At 41.4% G+C, this 19847-nt stretch overlaps 1 protein-coding gene across 1 annotated transcript; it reads right to left on the minus strand.

The window, feature by feature from the left end:
- Nucleotides 1-167: 167 nt before the first annotated feature.
- On the minus strand, nucleotides 168-15580 carry LOC133110758 (actin nucleation-promoting factor WAS-like). Its single transcript, XM_061221056.1, has 11 exons — nucleotides 15321-15580; nucleotides 9716-9856; nucleotides 7883-7969; nucleotides 7169-7265; nucleotides 6878-6907; nucleotides 6736-6771; nucleotides 3815-4025; nucleotides 3030-3208; nucleotides 2404-2927; nucleotides 2184-2292; nucleotides 168-783 (listed from the first exon to the last, which is right to left on the minus strand). Exons 1-11 carry the CDS (start codon nucleotides 15423-15425, stop codon nucleotides 728-730), a joined length of 1575 nt encoding a protein of 524 aa, XP_061077040.1. The 5' UTR covers nucleotides 15426-15580; the 3' UTR covers nucleotides 168-727.
- Nucleotides 15581-19847: the final 4267 nt, after the last annotated feature.

Raw genomic sequence — 19847 nt, forward strand, 5'->3', positions numbered from 1 at the left:
ACAGGTCCTGCATCAGCCAGACGAATTTGAAATATAAACTTAATAATAAGAATTCCCAGAGATGAGCTCTTTGGAAAAAAGACCATCAATCTCACAGAAACCATAAAATGAGCAAATGTCTTTGTGCTCACTGCTTAAGGTAATGTACGACTTTGTTCAACATCAAATAAGCAAAACATATGGTTTATTATACACACAACAATAGAACGTTCACACCTCTAAGTGGCATGTGAAAAATCTCTTTAAAACAGTTTAAGCAGTCAGTCTGGGAGCAGACACATGAACACAAACATATCTGTGACCCAGGAAGTAATAGGTTACTTCACAGTCCATGACACAACCCACAAACTCGCCTTGTTGATGGCAGAAGATAGAGTACTTAAATGTATTGAAGTTCGGACTCCTATACATTTAAAACATTTACCAGATCAATTGTTGATAATTTACTTTAGTTTATCAGTGTATTTATAAAAGCTAATGTTCCCGCTTCTCAATTTAAGTAGGTTTTTTTTTCCTGTGAGGGCTTTTACACATGATCACAAACAGGAACTGGTACTTATACTGCCCGCAGCTGGTCGGTGCAGGCGGTATCACTGCATTCATTTCTGCCCCACAGTAGCCCCCCATCACACATTCACACTGTATAGAGGAGCCAGCCCAGGCGGTGTGGAGACAAACTCACTTCACACTTTCTTATATTTTCCCGAAAAACAAGAAAAATAATTCATCAGTCATCCCATTCATCATCATCATCATCATCTCCTCCAAAGTCATCTCCCTCATCTGAAAGAAAAAGCATTTGGTTAACGCTGTGTCTGTACTGAATGTCTTTGATTTGCCTAATGTTTTCTTGATTTAACGTGATTAAGGACATTTGTTAAACGTAAATATTGTTCATTAGCAAATAGGTTTTCCTTTTACAGATAAAGGTATGTTGAGTTCTGCAAACATATTTATTCATATTTCAATTGTGTTTACATAGAAAATATATTTGCATTTACATTTCAAAGTTTTAGATAAACGGTAGCGTTGGTTGGCACTCTCAAAGCCATTTCACAGGTCTACTATAATGATACTGATTTTGGTCTAGCTACATTGTGAAATCTGAATTTCAGCACAAAAATAATTACTTTTAAATCCTCACGGATCCGGACACAAGACCACTAAATTTGTTGGTAAATCAATGGCATACATGCAGGGCCGTAGATTTAGGGGGGACAGGGGGGACATATCCCCCTCAATATTTAGAAGAGGTGTAGAAGAGAATGAATGTGAAGAGGGAAATGTGAAGATTTCGATTTGGAATGTTCTTAAAAGCCATCAAACAGTTTATTTTCCTTTACATAAATAAAATAAATTTACACAATAAATTGATGCAGAAGAGGAGCAAATTGGTTCATAAAAATTCACCAGAATGCAGGAAATTAAGTGAGAGATGCTCAAAATTTCCTGGGGGAGAACCCCCACACTCCCCACTTAATGCATCCCCCTCAATGTTGAAATGAAACCTACGCCCCTGCATACATGCTTACATGGAATTTCATGATTGTATAGTTTATTACATTTGAATTACACTAATTAGAATTAGAATTCAATTATGAATTATAAATGTTCCATAGGGTAGACACAAATTGTCAGCTATGTTAGTTTACTAGGCTAGTCATAAACACCAACAAAGTGACTTCACTAGCTAGGCTAAATCGAGCTACACAGAAAAATTGCAGTGACTCTAGTGTTAATGCCAGCTAGTTAACTGGGCTTTTACAAGTAGTTTGCGATCTACCTCGCTAGCAATTTAGCTAGCTGACTGGCTGATATGTGATATTTCTCATTATACACGACAGAACATGCAATAGCCCATCTTACTAGCTAGTTGTAGCTTAATATGCAAATACCCTGTTGGATGTCTCCTTAAGATTTTACTGAAGAAACGTGTTTTAGACAGCAGAATTATCGTTAAATGGAAAAGAGTGGTGCTAACTAGTTGTTATTTTAAATCATCGTTATGCATGCTAGCTATAAAAACAAAACCGGCTTTGGTTGAAAACTGAATTTTACCAAGAAAAAGGAAAAATACCATATTAAATACCATTTAATAAAAATGATAGGAATGAAAGGAATAAAACATAGCTGAAAGAAAAGAAGCGTCAGGGATGAAGAGGGGGTAGAAGGAAGGATGTTACCAGAGGAGTGTATGACTTTGCTCCTCTTCTGCATGACCATCATTAGCGCGCCGACGATGCCCTCGTCTGACTCCCCCGGAGGTGGGGCCGTCTCTGCGCTTTCCGTCACCTGCGGTAAACGCAAATCATCAGGCAAATCATCAGCACTGTCTCGGTGTTAGTGTGTTTGCGTGTGTATATGTATGTGTGTTTGTGAATGTGAACTGCCATTTTCTCTTACATTTTTCAGCTTCATTCCCAGGCGGATCTGGTCCAGGAGAGCCCCTCTACCCCCCCCACCTGAGGGCGGGGGTGCAGCACACGGGGCTTTGGGGGCTCCAGCGGCCATAAGGGGTGTTGCCAGAGGAGCAGGGGGAGGTGGGGGAGGAGGAGGTGGAGGAGGAGGGGGAGGAGGCGCGGGGCCACCAGCCCCACCTCCCATGGACATGGCAGGAGCAGGTGGAGGGGGGGGGCATGGGGCGTGGCGCTGGCTGGGTGGCGGGGGCGGGGGAGATTGGTGAGCAGAGGGAGGGGGTGGGGGCGGGGGCCCACTCCTGCCCCCAGGGGGCAGGGGCGGGAGGGAACCCCGGTTTGTCGGGGGTACAGGGCTCCGTGAGGGCCGCCCCCCATGCTGAGGCTGCCCCGGAAGCGGGGGCAGGGGCCCCGAGCGACCCCGTGCAGGAGGCGGGGCAGGGGCCATGCTGCAGGGGACAGGGAGGGGAAGTCCCGGTCGGCCAGGAGGTGGAGGAGGAGGAGCATGGGAGCCTGCGAGGGGAGAGGCCCAAGTGTTAATGACCCTCTAACAGGCACAGAAAACATGAGCAGGTACAGAAACACTGACAGGTACAGACGGATAGAGACTCCCACCCTGTCTCCTCATCTCCTCTTTGACAGCCTCCATCCCGCCAGACTTCTCGATGACATCGTAGATGAGCTGGGAGGTCTCGTCGTCGTTCAGCTCGGCCTCGCTGATCCCTGCGCGGGAAAGCAGGTTCTTCAGGTCCGGGTCCAGGTTGTTGGGGTCCCATCCTACGTGGGACACGTGGCTGCCGACAGCAGAGAAGGGTGGAAGTTATTTTGGGGCTTTATTAGGGAGTTGCACATTTATCTGCAGTGGTTAGTTTGGATCTCAGTGTTGCCTGTGTCCTACACAACAGCTCTCACTCTTTACTTCTACACATTTACCACTTCTTTTTGTCAACAATGTCTTAAAAAGCTCCTAACTTAACATCCTAAATGGCCTACCTTTGCTCAGTATCTCAGATAATAGCAGATATTAAGACCTTGATATCTAGAGCTATCTCAGTTCAGTTGCTTACTGTACAGATTCATTCCCACAGCTACAGTATTCATCTTCTCAATCCAGACACTGAACTACTGTATCTTGAGGTTCTTTGTTGTAATGCTCTACCTTGCTGAAAAAAACCCCAGCTCAAGCTAGGTTTTGAAACAACTGATAGCTGGTTGACCAGTTCAGACCAGCTCCACGCCAACCAGCTCTTCTATGTTTTGAAACAGCTGGTCGCCAGAAAAGCTGATCATGGCTGGATCTTATAGCAGGGTAGCTTTACTCTGTATTTCTCTGTGTTTTTGCTGTGTATCGCTCTCTGTAGGACAGTAAGTGTGAGATGGAAGATGCTGGAGTGGCTCACGTGAAGCAGCTGGGAGCTCCAATGTCGGCCTTGCTCAGTTTGGATCCCTTTTTGTCTTTCTTGCTCTTCTTCTCTTTCTTGTTCTTGCTGGAAAATCGGGGCATAAACCCGGTAGGGGAGGGACGCTGATGGGGCACCTGAATATCAGGACTCTGGATGTTCGTTGTTGCAAGTGAGGGTGAGGACATGCTCCCTGGATGCCTAGTTGGTCCTAAAACACACACATACACCTTAGACATGAACACACCTGAGCCACACCTGAGCCACACTTATATGCCAGAGCCACACACACACACACGCACACACACAGTCACACTCACACAAACACACACACAGTCACACACACAGACACAGTCACACACACGTACACACACACACTCACACACACTCACACACACACTCACACACAAGTATACACACTTACGCACACCATATCACATACAATATATACACATACACCTCAGGAAGACTCAGACACCTGAATCGCACACACATCCATACACATCACATCAGAAGTATAGAAATACACACCTGAGCAGTGTGTTGCAAACAATATTACACATACTAGTGTTAGATAAATACTGTGTTTGTCACATTCTTATGTGAAAGTGGATTGGATATTATTTCACAGTTTTTTACAATCACTCTGACACTCATTTTTAAAAACTCTAAACACTTTTTTAGAACCAAATCACTTGTCCACATTGACTCAACTTAACTTTCAAAATATTAGCATTTCAAAATGAAACACATTACATTTGAAAATACTGTCTTTTTTCTACATCAAACTACCAATGTAACCAACTACTCAAAATGATAAGGAACTGTAACATCACTCCAAAAGCAACACACTTTTTCAACACATTACTAACTTTTCATGTTTCAATCATGAATGTTTTAGGATAAATAAATGGATTGACACCAATTACTTTGGAACAGGATCAATTTTACCACATTTTCATTGGATGTAATATTGCATCACCATTTTTTGTCTTTCAACCTTTTTTGACATGCACTTTTGAGCTGGTGGGCAAATGACCAATGATTGAATTTACATAGTGGTAAGAGCATTAGTAAGGATGTTTATCCACCAGCAGCAACATAGCGACAACATGGAGCAGTCAGATGATCCATGTTAGAATAGAGATCAAGCATTGAGAGGAGGAAGGGTGGATTACGTGGTAGCGGACAGTGTCTTTCACTGCAGTTCAGGATTTTATTTCCCATAAAAACAACCCATTCGTATCTATTATTTTGTTGCCAGTTTTTTTATAATTGCTAAAAACTCCTTCAAACTCCTTCTAGTCCACAATATTGGTAACACTCTGTACCTAGTTATGTAGAATGCCCTTGTTATCCTCTGGAGGTTATTTTTTTAATTAGCCTACTTTTGTAATTGTTTGGTTGGATGTGAAATAGGTTGGATGTCGCCCTGCTAGTGCCAGCACAGGGGACATGTATCCACCACCAGTTGTGGTCTTTCTTAAAGTGGAGCCACTCAAAGCCGTAAATGTTGGCATGCATGAAACTCTATGAGATTTTTGCTCTCAAAAAATAAGTAGGCCTAAATGATACCAAAGTTTATTTTGTAAGCGGTTGCTTCCCCATATGGTTAACATGATTCAGACCTACTTACTGTTGCCATATTATTGTAGCTGAGTTTGTGCTGAAAACAAAAATGTTGTATTACAATGCTGATCCATGTTAGAATAGAGATTAAGCAGTGAGAGGAGGAGGAAGAGGAGGTGGAGGCGGTCAATGGAATAGCAGACAGTACTCCTTCAGAGAGGTGGCTTTGTTTCTCATCTTATAGATGGGGGGGTTTGTCCTGGTAGAGGACAGTGCCTTTCACTGCAGTTCAGGATTTGTTTCCCACTTTGTACTTATAATTTTGTTGCTATGATTACAGTTTTTTTTTATAATTGCTAAAAATGCACTTTTTCAAAACTCTTCATACAACTCTCTGCACCAACATGCAGCTTGTCAGTTCATTTCATTCACAAAATGGATCAAAACTACTAAACCACTGTGACCATGTCTCAAAGGAAAAGCACCAGCAGTAGAATTTTTTGTGTCAATCATAGAACAATGATCTAAAAAAATTGGACTGTGGAAATGTCTGGTTTTTGGTGGTTCAGCCTGAATGAAGCAATGAAAAAAACATTCAGTTTGGTCCACATACAGTGCTCTTGTGCTAACTGCGAAAAGTTCTAAGTGTGCATTTCTAAATTTCTAAATTAATTTCTAAAAAGTATTAAAAAAATGCTTGTTTGCAATTGTAAAAAAAAACCTGCATTATGTTATAATTATATATATTTTTTACAGTATTCTGATTTTTTCAAATGATTCCACTCTCTTCTACTGTTTCCACTATTCCCTTTATTTAGAACCACAAAAAGACCATATTGAAACATGTATCAAGTATTCTTTCATGCTATAGTATTGTAAAAACAACTAAACAGTGAATCTATAGGTATCTTTTTTCTAAACAAATGTTCCGATAGTATTTCATGAAAAATGAGGAATTTGAACCAATTCATTCTTCAAAGATATGAATGCACAATGCATGTTTTGAACAGGCGAACAGGCTGTGTTACAAGTGCTTACCATTTTGAGTGTTGTGTCTAAGGTTTTGAAAATTGAGCACAAGCTTGTGAGATTAGGGTCAAAGTGATTGTAAAAAACAATAACAAGTAATATTTGGTTTTCTGTTTATTTTTGATAGCTGCAGCATTGTCTATATGTATTCATGTGTGCTTTCAATACGGATGCTACTGAGGCTTGTGAAAGCTAACCATGATTACGCATGAGTAGGCAGAGCTAAAATATGCTGTGGGGCACAAAACATTTTGATTAGTGCAAACAAGTCATTGGTGTACAGTTCATAGTGACATCACTAGGAAAGATGGCGGGGGACTTACCATTTGGTTGAGGCAGAGGTGGAAGCCCTTCTCTACCTGTAGCGAGAACCAATCTTACTGATTTAACTTTTTTAGCCAGGTAAATCGTCTGAGAATGTATGTGTGCATGTGTGTATGTGTGTGTGTTTGAGCGAAAGCATACCATGGGGAACTTTGGGAAGTTGCCTTTTATCTGGTGGAGAGAAAGAGAGAGAGAGAGAGAGATACAGAGAAAGAGTGAGACAGAGAGAGGGGTCCAGCTCCCATTTCATCTCTCAAAGATGCAACAAGCTCTCCTGGAGTCATGATGCTTTTGGTCAGATGTAATTGTAATGTAATGTAACATAATTTCGTTTTTTATACATTACATCATTCAGTGTACCATGGACCATCTTGGATCATGTATAAAACAAAACATTTGAGGCAAGCTGAATACCAGGTCAATGTGACTGACCTTGGCGATTGGCTCTCTGGTTGATTTTCTCCTCCACAATTTCTCGGAAATTTTCCGCTTCCTCTTTACTGGCAAAATTCAGCCCAGCTTGACACTCCTGCAACAACATGCAATTTACCTACACTGTGACAGCACACTTATTTACCTGCACATAAACTGCACACTCATTTACCTGCACATAAACTGCACACTCATTTACCTGCACATAAACTGCACACTCATTTACCTGCACTGTGACTGCACACTCATTTACCTGCACATAAACTGCACACTCATTTACCTGCACATAAACTGCACACTCATTTACCTGCACATAAACTGCACACTCATTTACCTGCACATAAACTGCACACTCATTTACCTGCACTGTGACTACACACTCATTTACCTGCACATAAACTGCACACTCATTTACCTGCATCGTGACTGCACACTCATTTACCTGCATTGTGACAGCACACTCATTTACCTGCACATAAACTGCACACTCATTTACCTGCATTGTGACAGCACACTCATTTACCTGCATTGTGACTGCACACTCATTTACCTGCATTGTGACTGCACACTCATTTACCTGCACATAAACTGCACACTCATTTACCTGCACATAAACTGCACACTCATTTACCTGCACTGTGACTGCATATTCTGATGCATAGGCTGTAACTGTGCTGTTTCTGGGCCAGGCAGGCCAGAGGAGACTTTACTCACATCAGCAGCAAAGGTGTGGAAGTAGGGCACAGGGCAGCAATACTCCAGCTGATTGTACAGCTCCTGTTCCCAGAGCTGCTTTCCCTCCTGAACAAAACACAGCAATAGTTAATGAGAATATCGCAGACTGCTACAGAACACCTCATTACAGGAGGCCCTCATAGGCCGGAGGTTCTTATACAGAAATAGCTATATGAGCACACATTTTCTGATATATTTTTTATTTTAAAAAATTAATTTGACTTTCAGAGTCATATCTTAAAGCTTACGCTATTTTAACATTTCAATATTTCGCTGTAAACCATAAGAACCAGCTGTGGTCATTTCTACCCAGTTTGTAAAATCCAATCATGATTTTCCGTTCCCCTCCAATCAATGTCCTTTCCTGCAGTCGGGCGTATTCTTCCCCCAGAGCCACAGGCTACAGCTCTGTCTCCCCCTCCTCATTTAATGGCAGTCAGATCCAATTAGTCCAATACAGTAAATGCAATATGCTCCTCTTTCCATGACTTTTCCTAAAATCTGTATGGAATTGAAATTCCCATGAGATATTTGACAGTGTGATCTTGCCTATCACACAATATGGGTGGGAAGCATGGAGTCCACTCAGTAAACTCGAGTACACTATATGGGATAAACAACCAACAGAGACCTAATTATGTAGAAATAGCCTATATTGGAAATCCCCCTAAAAAACCCCCAACAACATCAAGCAGGGCAGAATTAGGCTCACTGCTCTAGATGCAATAGTCTCCTGCAGCTGGTTCTGAAATTACCCAACCTTCAGGTCAAGACAGAGATGCATTTTTTCCTTCAATATTAAAAATTCCAAACATCCAGAGAAAATTACTTTGAGAAATTTGAGACTATATACCCTAATCCAGTGGTTCCCAATCACGATCCTTAGTACGATGCATATAATTCCAAGCATAGAGTTTCTATTCTTTATTTATTTTCTAAATGATTATTTTCAAAATATTTTTCTTAATTTGAAGCTTTTCATGCCTAGAGGGTTTTTTTTTAACCCTCTTAAGCCACATCACGTAAGAAATATCTGAGCACTCCATGAAGGATAAGAGTTTGATGTCCATGTTGTGCTCATTATGCTGTATTGCAAACAATTACATAAAGGTAACAACATCAAATGAAAGACAAGGGTGAATCAATGGGCTACACTAATCATTTGGTAGAGCCAAATATACATTGTTTTAATAGGTTGAAGGAAAAATATGATCAGACTGAAACAAGTGTTGAACAACTTAATTAGGAGCTTATTAATTATTCTAATTTAATCAGTTCATTGTTTTACCCTTCTTATATAATTGTTTGCAATATTACACAATAAGTAGAGCATAGGATTTGTATTCTTCATGCCACGCATAGCTATTTCAGACATATGTCTTAAGAGGGTAAATAATCCAAGTAACACAGCCTTTTAAAATTCAGGGATTGCAACTTTGTTTGGAACAAAACAAGTCTCTTCCACAACTCACAACTCGTTGTGGAAGTGACTTGAGATGCACAAGTATCGTCTGCCACTTGAGGTAGTCTGCGTAGTGCTGCCAAACTACAAAACAATGTACACTCCCCCATAGTAAAAGTCCTTGCCGTATTAATTGTACATAAATTAATCCCACTTGGCCCCTCTATAGTAAATCTGCTTTTGAACATTATTACTTGTTTTCTTTCATTTTTTACACAACCTAGTTACTAGCTAACTTTCTAGCTACCTATTAACTTGCGAGAGGGGACAATGTTGTATTCACTTGTTCATGACATTCAACTGAGTTTTCGTCAGAGTTCTGCGTCCACGGATTTAGGGTTTCGGGGTACCTTTATGTCATAAAGCCGGATGAAGTAGGATCGCTGAGGGTTGTCCTTGACGAAGCACAGGGCCCCTGTGTACTGCAGGGTCCAGTGGTCGGGGCTATGGGGCAGAGCCATATAGAGCTGGGTCACCGCAGTGGCCAGAGTCTGAGAACGAGAGGGAGGGATGGAGGGAGAGAGGGGGGAGAGCGAGAAAGGGAGGGAGGGAGAGAGGGGGGGAGAAGGGTGCCAGTGTTACCCATGTTACGTTTTGTTTTACCCGTGGTACCTGCAGTATCATTAATTATCATTATACCTGCATTAACAAAGGATACCTGTACACCACTGTTAAGGCAAACATAGTAGTGTTATTTTGCTGTGAGTGATTAAAATATAAAGACGGAGGTACTGTTATAAGGCATGGAGAGATATGGTGCCCATGGGCCCCCCCAAACCAAGGGCCCCGGTGCAACTGCACCTGCTGAGCTGCTTATATGACAGCCACTGCCAGAGACTATTACTTTCTCTACCTGTGAAACCTTCTTATCAGAACACAGTGACTCATTACCGCAATGCCTGCTTTACTGTATTTATTGGGGAGAGTGAGGGCCTCTGACAGTGGCCTTCACTCTAATTCTAATTATTCTAATTATCCTAGCAAGCCAAAATTCAGATTCAAAATTGTGTTTTTCCTTCTTTTCAGCATTATCTAATGTACGTTATTGTGATTTTTCTTTAAGTATATGTGATTGAGGGTATTTTGAGTAGTGTGTCATTAAGGAACTGCACTTATCATGGTATAAATATCTTTACCCTTCCCAGTGAAGTAGTTACACTGCAACCCAAAAAATAAAAAGTATTAAATATAGTGTAAATGAGGTATAAACTATTTCTCTTCATCCCTTAATAATACAGTACATGCCTTTTCTGAAAGATCACCGCAGAGCTGGTGAAGTTTACATGTTCACTCCCAGGAAAGTTCCCTTCCAGTGAACCCATACAGTGGAAAAAGTCCATAAACAGTTTTTGTTCAGTAAGCATAAAAATACAAAAGGATTTTTGTTGAGAGCCTTATGAATATGCCCCACTTGTTTTCAAATGCCAAAAGATCTGTAATAAGCACAAAATTAAAGGCAGCAACTCTTTTTAACATGTCACTGACTCCTATTGAAAAACCGAACAAATTTAGAAAAATCTATTTCACAGACTCTGGGTTTCCGCCTCCCATCAGCCCTAACAGAAGCATTCTGTGGCACTGTTTAAATGCAGAGCTCCTGTCCGAGCACCATCCAGGCCAGCCAATCAGCACGGCTTCTGGCGCAGGGTGAGAGCATGCTGACAGCAGTACATGCGTTTCTGTTAGAATATCCGTCTCTGTTCCCATAGACCCACTACTGTGGCTCCACTCTCTAGGGTCCAAATGCCTGCCATCCACAACAAAAACATCTTGATAGTGACAAAGCTAAATTGATCACACAAAAGCTGCTTTCAGAACTACTCACAACATCCCGCTGAACTCAAAATCAATGCGCTGTGCAGTGACAAAATGGTTCTGAACATGTTCATAACCCGAAGCATGTACATTCATATCATTCAATGTAACCCGACGGGTGACGTTAGCTCAGGCGGTAAGAGCAGTTGTCTAGCAGTTGTCTGGCAGTCGGAGGGTTGCTGGTTCAATCTCCCACCCGAACTGTGTCGAAGTGTCCCTGAGCAAGACACCTAACTCCTAAAATGCTCCTGACGAGCTGGTTGGTGCCTTGCATGGCAGCCAATCATCGTTGGTGTGTGTGTGTGTGTGTGTATGAAAGGGTGAATGAGAAGCATAAGTTGTATAGCGCTTTGGATAAAGGCACTATATAAATTCCAACCATTTACCATTTATCTTTGGTTAAGGCCACACACAGACTGAAAAGGAAGCACTTTGCATTCTCCCTTATGCTAGGCTGATGGTAGTAGAACTGAAACTACATGCAGAATAATTTGTTTCTGTTTCTCCAGTAGATTTTGGTCTGATTTAAGTTAAGTGCGGCCATTTTGACATGTTGGAAACTGCCTTAAAAAACGACCTACCTAAAACTACCTAAAAATCACAAAAAAGTGAATGTGCTGCCTTGTCCAAAATTTAGCCGCAAGTGACATCATGCAGAAGATCTCTTAATGTTCTGACAAACTATTATAATACAATATATTTTTAAAAAACAACAAGTAAGTAAAGAATTATCTGCAAGAGCACTCTACAAAAGTACAGTACAGTATAGACCAGGGGTGTCATATTACAGTCCAAGAGAGTTTTCATGGTTTCCTGTCAATCACCAAAGGCCTTGAAGACCCTTTGACCAATGAACGATTTCTAATGAAGACACTAAAAACCAGCAGACAATGCACTCATCCAGGACTGGAGTCTGACATTCATGGTCTATGGTACTATTACTGTACTGTAAATATAAACGTATCTTATATTTAATGTTTCCAGGATAGTAAGTAGAAGTTTTAAGGAAGTACAGGTTGTCCAGTGGTTTCTTCTTGAAAAGTAGGCCTGTCTGAGAGAAATTGAAATGAGTGAGTTAGAGAAGTGAGTCTGTAATCTATGTGTATCACGTTACATTAATGGCATTTGGCACACACTCTTATCCAGAGTGACATACAGTTGATTAGACTAAGCAGGAGACAACAGTTGTGCGGAACTTATTGTGGCTACACCGGGGATCGAACCACCGACCTTGCGGGTCCCAGTCATGTACCTTAACCACTGTGCTAGAGGCCACCCTACCGGTGTGAGAGTGATGGGGTTTTGTTCGTTTTTTTTTTTGCTAAAAAGGCAATAAATAAAAATCAATTATGCTTCAATTGGGACAATTTGGCTTTCTCTGTGGCGGTCCAGTGGTAAATTAATGAATGATTTTGCTTACTTTCACAGCATGTTAGTATTTAGTTTTAACTTCACTTTTTATTCTTCTACCCGTGTCTTCAGGAGCTCAACTACCACCTCTAATTTTAGCAACACAGGAAACAGGAAGTGCTTAAGAAAGGACTTCCTGTTCTTCTTCTTTGAGACTGCAAATTGAGCCACTCATTATCCACAATTCCTGCCTGTCTTGATGTTGCATGTATACATATTAGTCTGGAAATGCTGTTAGCCAGATCTTGTGCTGTCGTGTATATGTTCTCCAACATTGTATGTCACTCTTTAAGTCCCTTCACATCTACAATTAAAATTGCTATTTTAGCTGATAGTTAAATTGTTTGTTTGCAAGCTGTCTAATACAATTTACTATAAGATTGTGTAACTGTAGCTCAACATGCATTGGATGTAGTTGGTGTCATGGTTCACTGACGGTTACATACTAATCTTATAACAGTGCAGCTGGTTGACCATGGAGGGTGATGGACCTGGATTCAGTGCATATTTGTCTTTGACTCACAATGAAATGCAGGCCTGATTTTCCTTCGACACAAATAAAGTTTGATGGGTTCATTTCAATTGTCAAACTGCCCTTAAATGTGGGTTACAATTAACAACACGTGTGGATCCAGGCTTCATTATCAGACGAATATAAAGCAGTTCAACACTGTTCTGATCTCCTTTCAAATTTTTAGTCTGTGAGAGATGATTCTGACCTGCTGTACTCATTTACTCTGATATTGCTTTTGCTTTCAAAATCACAATGAGTCAACGGGTATTTATATCGAATGAAGATAGGACATATATACCCAGTGACCATGTGTAATAGTGTATGTGTGTGTGTGTGTGCATGTGTGTGTGCGCGCATGTGAGTTTTGCACCGCATATGTGTGTATGTACACTTAGTGAGCACTTTATTACGTATTTATTAGACATATTTTTTAGACTTATTACGTCTACTGCTCCTGTAGCCTATCCACTTAGAGGTTTGATGCGTTGTATGTTCAGAGATGCTCTACTGCATGCCACTATTGTAATGTATGGTTATTTGAATTACTGTCACCTTCCTGACAGCTTTGACCAGTCTGGCCCGTCTCTCATTAACATCACACCATTCTCTGTAAATCATTCTCAAAGAGACTGTTATGCGTGAAAATCCCAGGAAATCAGCAATTTCTGAGATAATCAAACCACTCTGTCTACCTCCAACAATCATTCCACAGTCAAAGTCACTTTTTTCCCATTCTGATGGTTGATGTGGACATTAACTGAAGCTTGAATAAGTAGGTGTACAAATGTTCCTAATAAAGTTAAAGCTTGTTAATGCAAATATTTAATCAGCCAATCATGTGGCAGCAGCTGAATATATAAAAACATGCAGACGTGGTCAAGAGGTTCAGCTGTTTTTTCAGACCAAATGTCAGAACGGGGAAGAAATGAATATGCATGGAGTACAATCATGCAGATACGGGTCAGGAGCTTCAGTTAATGTTCACATCAATCATCAGAATGTGGGAAAAAAAAGTGATCACTTTGTCATGGAATGGAATGATTGTTGGTACCAGACAGAGTGGTTTGAATATCTCAGAAACTGCTGATCTCCTAGGATTTCCACGCAAAACAGTATCTAGAGTTTGCAAAGAATCGTATCAGTGGAGTCAGTGGAGAAGGGTCAGATTAGTGAAAGCTGACAGGAAGGCGACAGTAACACAAATAACTACACATTACAACACTGATATGCAGAATAGCATCTCAGAACCCACAATGCATCAATCATCTTAAGTGGATAGGCTACAGTAGCAGAAGACCATTAAATAAGTCTAATAAATACCTCACTGATTGTATATTTTTCCAAAATTAACATTTTGAAATCAAACTTCACTGACAATGTAATATTATAATCACATGATTTCTTGTATTTTAGAGAGAGCTTAAACTGACTTGGCTTTTAAACTGAATGCTCTGTAACATATTTGCCAATCAGTGCATAACTTTAAAAAAAAAAGTTTCATAAGTTTCATGGGTTTCCTTTTCAGCCCAGATCGTTTTTGAGTAATAATCACATCTCTGGTAGCTTTTGCTGTGGTACGTGGCTGAACCCAGGACCTGCTCTAGACTGTCTGGTCCACAGCTTTACTCCACATGTTTCAGCTGAGATTTGGAATAGGCGTCCGCACACCCGCACACCTGCAGTGGACCCTCCGCCAGAACCACGCTTGACTCATCCTCGTCTCGACACGAGGCGTCGGTGCATTCATTTCACTTTAAATTCTGAGCCTCTCTCAGCCGCACTTAAGAGACTAGATCTGTCTATCCGTATGTTTTCATCAACCATTTTGTAAACGGTCTTTCTCCCTTCTTCCAATGAGCGTTAGGTTTTACCGATTACACTTCAAACGCCACACACTGAGTTAAGCATCGGGTCAGATCATAGTCTTGGATTGCTTTGTATCAGGAACCTCCATCTACTGTATCGCTCAGCATGCAAAGCAGCGCTCTCACTGTCAAGCTGAACCATTGCCAATGCAAAAAGTGTAACTGCGCTTCTTAAAAAGCATTGAACATTGAAGCACTCAAAAGTGTATCAGGAAAAAATGCACACATTTGCATACAACTGGGGGCACCCCGATCTCGATTTGGACCTGTAACCACCACTTGAAATGGTTTCTGATGAGAGCTCCGTTGACCCCCCCCCCCCCCCCCATGGCCAGAAAACCGTTCACTTACCGCACACCTGCGGCCGAGCTGTTCGATGATGTACTCGTTCTCCTGCTGACTCAGCAGGGAGCTTCCGTGGTTCTCCGGCGACTTGGACTTGCTTCCCCGACTCATCGCAAGCTCCCTCGAGTCAAAGCGCCCGAAAAGAAATGGAGGGATGGCGGTGTGTGCAAAAATATACGTCTGAGCCGCAGTTCTCCCCAGAAACAGAGAGAACACACTGGAGGAGTGCTGTTCTCACTTCCGCATTTCACACTATGTTCACTCTGCACACCATGGTGCAGAACAGGAAATGGACAACCACACATTTTCTTTTTATTGTTGAAGCGATCAGCGGTAGCGTGTACTTCTCCTTTACGGCCTTCCAGTCCGTAACTGCAAGATCTTCAGCAGTGAGTTCTACCACACACAGAGTATTATAATGTAACCATAATGTAGTACATAATAAAAACATGTAAGGTTCCTACAACTACAAATTTGGATGTAGCTGATTACCATACTCTTTTTAAATTGACTGAATAAATGCTAACTTGGATAACCTGAAGTTTTGCTTCTAATACCTATCATTCAATGACCTAATAACCTAACTGAAAAATATACACTACCGGAACACCCCAATTTTTCCAGTTTTTTATTGAAATTCAAGCCGTTCAAGTCCAATGAATAGCTTGAAATGGTACAAAGGTAAGTAGTGAACTACTAGAGGTTAAAAAAAAAGGTAAGGTTACCCAAAACTGAAAAATAATATACATTTCAGAATTGTACAAAAAGGCCTTTTTCAGGGAACAAGAAATGGGTTAACAACTTAAAGCTGTTCTGCAGCAATGGAGGTTGATCAAGCCTTTTAAAGTTGGTGCTACCAATTCCTACAGGTGTTCTTTTTTCAACTTTTCTTGATTACTTACAACCACCTCTGTCCGCATAAAAGTAGTGTTGGAACACACTATGGTACCATTCCCTTGTGAGCATCATTTGAACAGTATTGTACTGCAGAAAGTAGTGTGTTACTATAAAAATGGCGAGAAAAAGGCAATTAACAATGGAAGAGAGACAGACCATCATGACACTTAAAAATGTAGGGCTTTCCTACAGAGAAATTGCGAAGAAAGTCAAGGTGTCAGTGAGTACAGTTTCCTTCACAATCAAAAGGCACTCAGAAACTGGGAGAAACTCTGACTGGAAGAGGTCTGGCAGACCCAAACCCACAACAGAATCAGTTTCTGAGAGTCAACAGCTTGCGTGATAGGCGGCTCACAGGACAACAGCTTCAAGCACAGCTTAATAGTGGTTGTAGTAAGCAAGTCTCAGTTTCAACTGTGAAGAGAAGACTTCGACTTGCAGGTTTGAACGGTCGAGTTGCAGCAAGAAAGCCATTGCTAAAACGTCAGAATAAGAAGAAGAGGCTTGCCTGGGCCATGAAACACCGCCAATGGACTACTGAAGACTGGAAGAAGGTGTTATGGACTGATGAATCAAAGTTTGAAATCTTCGGTTCATCACGCAGGATTTTTTGTACGCCGTCGAGTAGGCGAAAGGATGGTTCCTCAGTGTGTGACATATCCTAACACATCCTAACATTTTCTTCCAATGTTGCATCCATTAGTCCTGTTTGCTGAACAGTCCAATAAGAGTTAATACATCTAATTTATGGTTCCTGTGCCACCATAAAAGGCTTGTCACCAGAGCTTAGAATTTGTAATTCAAAGAACACAAGTTGAACCAACTTGACAAAAGTGCATTACAGTTACAAATTTACTCCTACGGTGCCTTACCACAGACTACTATGCCAACTACTATGATTACTACGCAGCCAAGTATTATTATTACGGCTGTTGCTCTAATTATTATAATTTTTATTTCTATTAGTAGTAGTGGTAGGTGTTATAATAATAGCACAGAGGACAATAGACTAAAGAGGATGTTTATTTGTGGTGCCCGTGACTTGTGGTGAGAATGTATTATGTGCTTGTAGCAGGTGAAGCTTCTCCGTGGTGAGAGAGCACAACAAACCTCTACCTGAGTAGTGTCTTCTGGCCACCATTTTAAACTACCCTGCATGCAAGCGGCCAATCACTGAAGTGGTTTTCAGTTAGTCACAAAAGTGATTACCTAACGCTGTCCTGGCCGTCACCCCGGTTATATTTAAGGAGTGCTCCTTGTCAGTAGCATCTGCATCTACTGCTCGGCCACAGACCACAGCCACATCGAGAAGGACTTCCTCTGCGAATGCAAAAACACTTCATTACAGAGCACTCTCTCTGAGCGTGTCCGGAGTTGCATTATTTTGACATTATGTTATCTTTGTGCATTACCCCTCTAAATGACCAGCAACACAACTGTATATCACAGCTTTATGTACAGGAATAATTCTATAAGCACATTGTTCGATCTTATGTACACCAATCGGCCACAGCATTAAAACCACCTGCCTAATATTGTCTAGGTCCTCGTACTGCCAAAACAGCTCTGACCTGTCGAGGCATGGACTCCACAGGACCTCTGAAGGTGTCATGTGGTATCTGGTACCAAGACATTAGCAGCAGATCCTTTAAAGGTACAATAGGTAATTTTAGACTTCTAACGGACAAGAGACAAATTGCAGTAGCAAACACGCTCAAATCACAACACTGTTTATCCCACCCCTTCTCTGTGAGCGCACTGACATTGAAACGGCATTGCCTGTGGCAATTAGAACCAATTTTCAACCAATGAGCTTGAATTATTGTACAGCTATACGATACGATGTTTTGATACAGCATTTTTGATACTGCATATTTTGAATACTGCAATGTACTATAAGCACATGCAGAGGGTGAGTCAAAATGTCAGTGAGTCTTTTTCAATGATAGTAAGGGATTTACAATGGTCATGTAACAATGTTACCAAAATCTTACCTATTGTACCTTTAAGTCCTGTAAGTTGCGAGGTGGGGCCACCATGGATCAGACTTGTTTATCCAGCATATCCCACAGATGCTCAAGATCTGGGGAATTTGGAGGCCAAGTCAACACTGTGAACTCTTTGTCATGTTCCTCAAACCATTTTTGCGGTGTGGCAGGGCGCATATTCCTGCTGAACTAGGCCACTGCCATCAGGAAATACCGTTGCCATGAAAGGGTGTACTTGGTCTGCAACAATGTTTAGGTAGGTGGTATGCGTCAAAGTAACTTCTACATGAATGCCAGGACCCAAGGTTTCCCAGCAGAACATTTCCCAGAGCATCGCACTGCCTCCGTCGGCTTGCCTTGTCCCATAGTGCATCCTGGTGCCATCACTTCCCCAGTAAACGACTCGCACCCAGCCATCCACATGATGTAAAAGAAAACATGATTCATCAGACCCGGCCACCTTCTTCCATTGCCTTTGGCGGTGGACGGGGGTTAGCATGGGCATTCTGACCGATCTGTGGCTACACAGCCCCATACACAGCAAGCTGCAATGCACTGTGTGTTCTGACGCCTTTCTATCATAGCACCATTAACCTTTTCAGCAGTTTGTGCGACATTCGCGCTTCTGGGGGATGGGACTAGACGGGCTAGCCTTCACTCCCCACTCGCATCAATGAGCCTTGGGCACCAAGGACCCTGTGGCGGGTTAACTGGATGTCCTTCCTTGGTCCACTTTTGGTAGGTACCAACCACTGCATACCGGGAACACCCCACAAGACCTGCCGTACTGGAGATGCTCCGACCCAGACGTCTAGCCATCACAATTTGGCTGTTCAGATCCTTTTGCTTGCCCATTTTTCCTGCTTTCAACGCGTCAACTTCAAAATGGTAAATGGCAGGCATTTATCTTAACTTCAAGAACTAACTGTTCACTAGCTGCCTAATATATCCCACCCCTTGCCATTGTAACAAGATTATCAATGTTATTCACTTCACCTGTCAGTGGTTTTACTGTGGTGGCTGATCAGTGTAGAGTAATAATTGTATACACGTTACTGTTATATCTTCGGTTGGCGTGGCAGGTTTCTATTGTAAATGAAGTTAAAAACTGAGAATAGTGTAAGCTGAATACCTGAGAAGATCCTGAGAACTGTCTCATCACACAGGCAGCTGGGAGCTCTGAAGCTCATCTTGACTCTGTGGGATTCCCCATACAAAAATCTATTTAGTCCAGGACTAAGCTTAATCTGTGTCTGTGAAACCAGCCCAAAATGTTCTTCCTAAAACCTTATTGGCAAGAAAGTACCCACTGTCAGTGTACAAGCTAATTTCCCTGGCAACTACCCCATGTTCAGAGACATCATTACACACTATCCTTTACATACTTTTCAGAAGGTCGACATTTCTGTTTTATAAATCCTTTTTTTGATTGGTTTCATGTAATATTCTAATATTTTGAGATACTGGATTTTTGTGAGCTTACAGCTCATGAACCCATTTTCATGACCTGTAAGCCATAATCATCAAGATTAAAACAAAAAAAGGCTTGAAATATTTTACTTTATGTGTAATGATGAATCTATAATATATGAAAGTTTCACTTTTTGAATGAAATTACGGGAATATTCTAATTTTTTGAGATGCGCCT

Source organism: Conger conger, chromosome 14 (assembly GCF_963514075.1).
Source record: "Conger conger chromosome 14, fConCon1.1, whole genome shotgun sequence".
Lineage (NCBI taxonomy): Eukaryota > Metazoa > Chordata > Actinopteri > Anguilliformes > Congridae > Conger > Conger conger.

Bases quoted from the DNA above. Each gene is read 5' to 3' on its own strand.
- LOC133110758 (XM_061221056.1), bottom strand. From the start codon at position 15,425: ATGAGTCGGGGAAGCAAGTCCAAGTCGCCGGAGAACCACGGAAGCTCC. The intron at 6,772-6,877 runs GTATGCTTTCGC...TTCTCGCTACAG, and splicing joins ACTTCCCAAAGTTCCCCATG to GTAGAGAAGGGCTTCCACCT. The intron at 4,026-6,735 runs GTAAGTCCCCCG...TGTGTGTTTTAG, and splicing joins ACCTCTGCCTCAACCAAATG to GACCAACTAGGCATCCAGGG.